General features: G+C 33.0%; 1 protein-coding gene across 1 annotated transcript; it reads left to right on the top strand.

Moving 5' to 3' along the window:
* The first annotated feature begins 2,936 nt into the window (after window positions 1-2,936).
* Window positions 2,937-3,593, top strand: LOC126855757 (probable salivary secreted peptide). The gene has a single exon (XM_050603654.1). The coding sequence runs from the start codon at window positions 3,015-3,017 to the stop codon at window positions 3,408-3,410; it is 396 nt and encodes a 131-aa protein (XP_050459611.1). The 5' UTR covers window positions 2,937-3,014; the 3' UTR covers window positions 3,411-3,593.
* The last annotated feature ends 2,516 nt before the right edge of the window (window positions 3,594-6,109 follow it).

The following is a 6,109-nucleotide window of genomic DNA, read 5'->3' as shown; positions in this document are numbered from 1 at the left end:
CAAATATGTCTAATTCAATAACATTTTATAATTATGAATTCTATTTTTTCTTGAGATAAATAAAATACGGAATTATATAATGTTTAATATATAATTATGTACATATCATATTACATTTATAATATCATATAATATTCTTATATTTATATTAAATATATTTCCTAAAAAATATTTCTCTAAAATATTCTTCTCAATATTAAAATCGGTAAATAAAGTTTAGATGAATTTAATGCGAAATACCACATTTAAGATATAAGAATAACAGATATAATCAGAATATAATAATGTTCTATCTTTGAAAATATTTTATAATTTTTCAAAAATTTCTTTTAACAACAATTATCTAAAATCAATTCTATGATACAAAATCTATCTCAATCCATGCTTTTCATGTTAATTACGTAGTCCATAATAACCCAATGCAAAGTTATCAAATTGATTCCTGATCGGCACAGCTCATTGTGGCTCGTTAAGACGACTAATGTCGGCTTTCGGTCTCGAATTTCCGAAGCATATACTCGGATAATTAATGGCAAGCGCATCCTACGCGAGATGGTGATAGGGCTGCGCGAGTGCGTCTCGGTTAAGACAGGTGCCACACCGGGAATCGCTGAGTCAGTCCCGCGATCGGGGCCCCAGTCTGGTCGAATGAATAATGCAAGTGCACTTGCATCCCGGGGTCCGATCATGCTTATGTAGGAAGCAAGGTGAAGTCGTCGGGGCGCTCCACGTTGTATTATCCGCTTGTACGTTTATTTGTGCGAGTGCATACATAGATACGCGGAACGCATCGACTACGCACACGCATTGTCAAGGGAAGAGCAAATGTTGCGTTCAGAGAGAATGAGAGAGAGAGAGAAAATTCCTCAGACATAGGTATAAATTCCCAAATATATCGAAACGGAAAATTCGCATTTGGTCATCGGACTTTCTAACATTTTCTAAATTTATTTATTAGAAAAAATACCAATATGTGATTTGCAATAAATTTACGTTAGTCATGGAGACGAGTATATTTGTACACGTTTGCATGGACAAATGTGCGAGCAGATTTTATTTAAAGATCTCTTAGCAAGTAAAATTTTAAATAGAAATAATATTAAAAGAGGCACTTTTTTAAATCCGGTTGTCAATTAGCCGGTCAATTATTTTAAAAAGTGCTTTATATATGTATATGTCTTGAAGTCTTAAATTATATTCTATCAATGTATGATAAAAAATCTATTTGGATCTGTCAGAATTAAATACTTATTTTTAATCAAATTAATTGTTTCCATTATTTTGTTTTCATAAAAAGAATAAATATTTTTAACAACAGTAATTAATGTTAAGAATATACTTAATATGCAATGCAATGTTTTTCTTCTGTCATAGATAATTTATGTATATTAATTATTTAATATATGATATTCTTGAATGGTATGTCAAGTGCGTGTATGTGTGTGCAAGTTATTTCGAAATGCATAATCGACACTGCAGTCTCTCTGCGAGAATTTCACGGCTGTTATAGCTGATATTCTGTCACCGTGTATCTACCAATTGACTTAATGATCCGAGTGAATCTATTCTCGATGCAGGACCTAAGTGCATACACGAGGTAACATATTGGATGCTCACATGGTTAACAAGCATCTGAAAGCAAACAGTCTCCACAACAATCTTGACAAAGCAGCTGTGACCCTTGCAATTGGAAAGCTTTACCATTTCGAAAATGTGAAAGATCAGAATGTGTGTTAAATTCTTTAAGCAATAATCTTCTTCAAATATGATTTAATAAAATATGAAATGCAAATCTGTGAATGTAATATTATTAATATCGATAAACGTTACAATTCACATGCATATAGTTATATTCTACATTTATTCGTAATGCCATTTTTGAAAATTGGTTCTTTTTACTTGGTTCTTTCACTGATTAAAATTTATTATAGTCTTTATATAAAAGTTAGCATATCTTTATTGAGGCATTTTTAATTATATTTAGTATGTATAAAATGTATATTTTAACGCAATGATAAGTTTAAATATTTGACAGTAATTTATGAATGTATTATTATTATCGGCCATTTATACGATAAGAATAATATGTACATTATTACATTAGAGTATAAATAGTCACATTATAGAGTTTCTCATTATTCTATTATAAAATCTGTATCAAACAATTTGCTATTAAAAATAATAATAATTATCGATTTTTTGAAAAGATATAAATTTTATAATAAAAGTCTTATACCGTGAATTCTACTAATCGTAAAGATGAAATAAGATAATTGAGATATAATACTGATGGGTAATATTTGAGCGATAAAAATATTGATTTAATATATTGGAAACACTTGTGCGTAATCTATACTATGAATCAGACGCAACAATAGAAATGTGTGAATGCTTGTGAATAATGTTTGTAATATCTCGAATGCTTTTAATTATAGATCTAATTACAATAACTACCAATTATACACAGAAAATATCAATTTATATGCTTATGTCAATATTTTAAATGCTCTCTTTTTTTAAAAGATAATAAAATTAATTTAATTTCTTTTATTTTTATATTTAATTATTAACATGTAATTGTTAACATAAATCTTAAAAATGATGAAACCCTTACACGCGCGCGGATAAAATAATATAAAATTATTTATATTATATTATTGAAATTATACAATAGATAATAGAAACGTAATTCATAATCTAACATAATCTGATACATAATTCACTATATACAGATATGATTAAAAATTGTATTGTTTAAATTTTTTTAATAGAGCTTAACACTGTCTCGCACATACATATATTACGACGTGATTATATTGATCAAAATAACTTTTTCGTAGAATATATCTTTCCAGAACAAGGTGATGACATCAACGATGTAATCATGATAAGCTACGCGATAAGCGATTATTACGCGTATTTAAGCGCCGATCGTCCATTGTGTCGAACACAGAACTCGAGTAGCTAAGTAACCTACAGTGTTCACGCAGTTTTCGAGTGCGAAATAAACCAAAATGTCGGCACAAAAATTCATATTCGGTCTGGCCTTCACGATCGCTGTTCTATTGGCTGTCAACACCGTACCCGCTAATGGTGCCATCGATCAGCAAGCTACCAACAAGTCGAACCATCTGATTGTCGGCAACAGGGTGCCCGGTGATAGACTCGTACTTCGCCAGAATGTTTTCAAGAACTCTTCCTGGATGAAGGTTGTAATTGTCGAACAGACCTTCAATATCCCGCTATATCAACGCATCACTTTGCTCCAATCGTTGGACCAGAAGACAAATGGCAACGGCGCTACTGCAGCTCTTCTGAAAGGTGGACCTGGTTTTAACAATGTTACCCTTAGATTCAAGAGTCAGAGAGGTCATAGCATTAATCACGTCGTTGAGCTTTACGCATATTAACCTTGATGGAAGCAGCTTATACGATTGGTATGATGACTCTCGAACACAATCACGTACATATGGGATGGAAAAGTACAATAATTATGAAGGCAACTATGTCAACCTCATATATTCTGTAAATTATTTATTCTTATAACACTGTTACCATTGCTGCTGCAAAGTAAAATGTCTCTTTATATATAATTCTTGTTATTCATTTTCTTTTTTCGTTCAGTCTCTCTTTAATCGTTTGATGTTTTATATTCATTATCAATAAATCTATATCAGCAAATATATAATTAATACAAATGTATACTTTTTTTCAATATCTAATAGAATTATAGGTTCTCAAAAAAATCGTATAAATTTATATAAAATACGCATATGTTATTTTTGTAATAAATTATAACATATACAATATAAAAACATAATATAATAATAAAATAAAATTTATCTTTTGCAAGATAATTTTTAACCTAAAATTATAAAAATTTTATTTCTTTTCTGTTTGTAAAGAAAACATTGGCAAATTCACCTTTATTACACACCCTTATTTTCTCCAATTATATTTTCGTTATAATCGGCGATACACTCGATACAAGTTGAGATGAATAAACGTGACGCGATGCGAGCGCTGAGAAAAGAATCTAGAGGAAGTGTTGATAATAATGCAATTAGCGTTGCGAAGTGAATGCGACAAGGATCCGGAATAAAAACAGACCGCGAAGAATCTACTTGCGGAATGTCTTTCTTGTATGCACTAATCAAGCACTCCCCTTCCCTCCGACCCCCGCCGTCTATTTCTCCTCGAGACTCGATAATTTCCCCCTTTTTTTTTCCTTTCCGCTACCTCGAAGTGGAATCTCCGTTGCCGGAGTTCGGGGGAATCGTCTCCGAAGAATCGACGCGACGCGGCTTGAGCAGGAGAAAGGAGAGGGAATGCGGAGAGGAACATCTTCTATTTCCGAGGCTTACGTACAAAGTACGTTTTGCGCATGCATGCATGCATGGCGGCACGAAGTAGGAACAACCGACTGGAAAATTGTTGTCGCTTCGTGGCGCATTCTAACACGGGGGTATCCCGGGAGCGGAGGAACTTCGAATCGAGTTGAGGACCACTGGAAATTGGTGGCGGTATCTCAAGCTTGCGAACGACCATTTCGTTAACCTACTTATTCTATCCTCTCCGTATTCCCCGGTCCTCGCGCTGCTCGCGAAGCTACCTCGGAATATCTAGTTTGTCCGCAGTTTCCGTTTCTGAAAACTACGCGCGAAAGGGAGAAGGCGTAGTTCTATATTGATGGCGGGCTCTTCATTGATTACGTTTTAATAAATTTTAATGGGGAGAATGGCTATATACGACAATCGGTGGTGCGATGTGAATCACTCTCGACGATCCTCTGTTTCCGATGTATAAGCGAAGTTATCAGCTACTTCGAATACTCGAAATGTATAGAGCACACCACCATGCCGAGTACCGTCACGCTGTCCTCGTTCTGTCACGAACGAAGACAAAATGCGAAGGGATTATATTTGTGGACTAGACAGAAACATGTGCAATTTTTATATGTGAAAATTGAGGTCGGGACAAGATTATAAACGTAACATCTGAGCAATTTTGTTTATTAAAACACGTTGCTCTCTTGCAAAGAAAAATATTTTATAGAAGTTATTGATTTGCGTATTTTATATAAATTTGCTTGAATTTTTTAAAAAATTACACTTTTAATAATGGATCGAAATGCTTTGTACGAACAAATAAAGACGATTAATGTCGTATGTATATGTAAACAGTAGCCAGGTGTTTAATGATTGTGATATTATAAAACATTGATAAGCATGTTTATACTTTGTACAGGTTACGATATACATATGTATATATGTGTATATTGTATATAACACGTCAGAGAATAATTATAATTTTCCCTAAGCAATGCTTGATATTTTTAACCGTATCAATAATAAAAGCCGCTTTCTTATCATCAATTAAAAAAAAAAAATAAAATTTGATGGCATCGTGCCCGTAATCGTGAATGATGTATCTTATCACATTCATGTCAAAATTGACGCGTTTATTTATAAAATATGAAGAGTCTAGCGAATCTATCTACTAGCTTAGAAAAAAGTTTACGATGCTTTGAACTTTTTCTAGCGCGAATCAGTATATAGAATTCTAAACGTGGCACACAGATCTGCGTTAGCGTTATATCGCGGCTATTCTGATGAGAAAAACGAGGACTAAGATGCTATATACGGATTCTCGAGAGTATAAAATCGGATTGTCCTGGGAAACATGACATATGGGATGGTGCATAAGGCAAGTAGCATTATTTCCATTGTAATAATATAAAAATAGAAACGACTTATAAACGAAGGCTATATTTATTCTTTGACGTATATGCAAAGTACGCGCGCACTTCTCGATCGATGATTCTAGAGCCCCGTTTCAAGTATTGCCGCATCCTCTTTCGTCGCAATGTCGATCGACATTGAATCGTGCATGTTACTTTGATATATTATAAGTAGAGAGTACGCATATCTCGTTCTTATTCTCTTCATGAATTAAAATTCTCTTGAAATGTATTTTTTTTTTTTACGAAATATGTGTAGCTACGTTGTAAAATTCGACTTAAATAAATGTTAAAATCATTTAAAGCTGCACTCTGCATAACGTTTTTATTAAAGCGTATTGAAGATCTTCTCTTATGTATTTTCAAATG

The sequence above is a fragment of the Cataglyphis hispanica genome, chromosome 17, assembly GCF_021464435.1.
Source record: "Cataglyphis hispanica isolate Lineage 1 chromosome 17, ULB_Chis1_1.0, whole genome shotgun sequence".
Taxonomy (NCBI): domain Eukaryota; kingdom Metazoa; phylum Arthropoda; class Insecta; order Hymenoptera; family Formicidae; genus Cataglyphis; species Cataglyphis hispanica.
Note: the sequence above shows the minus strand (reverse complement) of the source record. Positions and strands in the feature narration are given on the sequence as shown.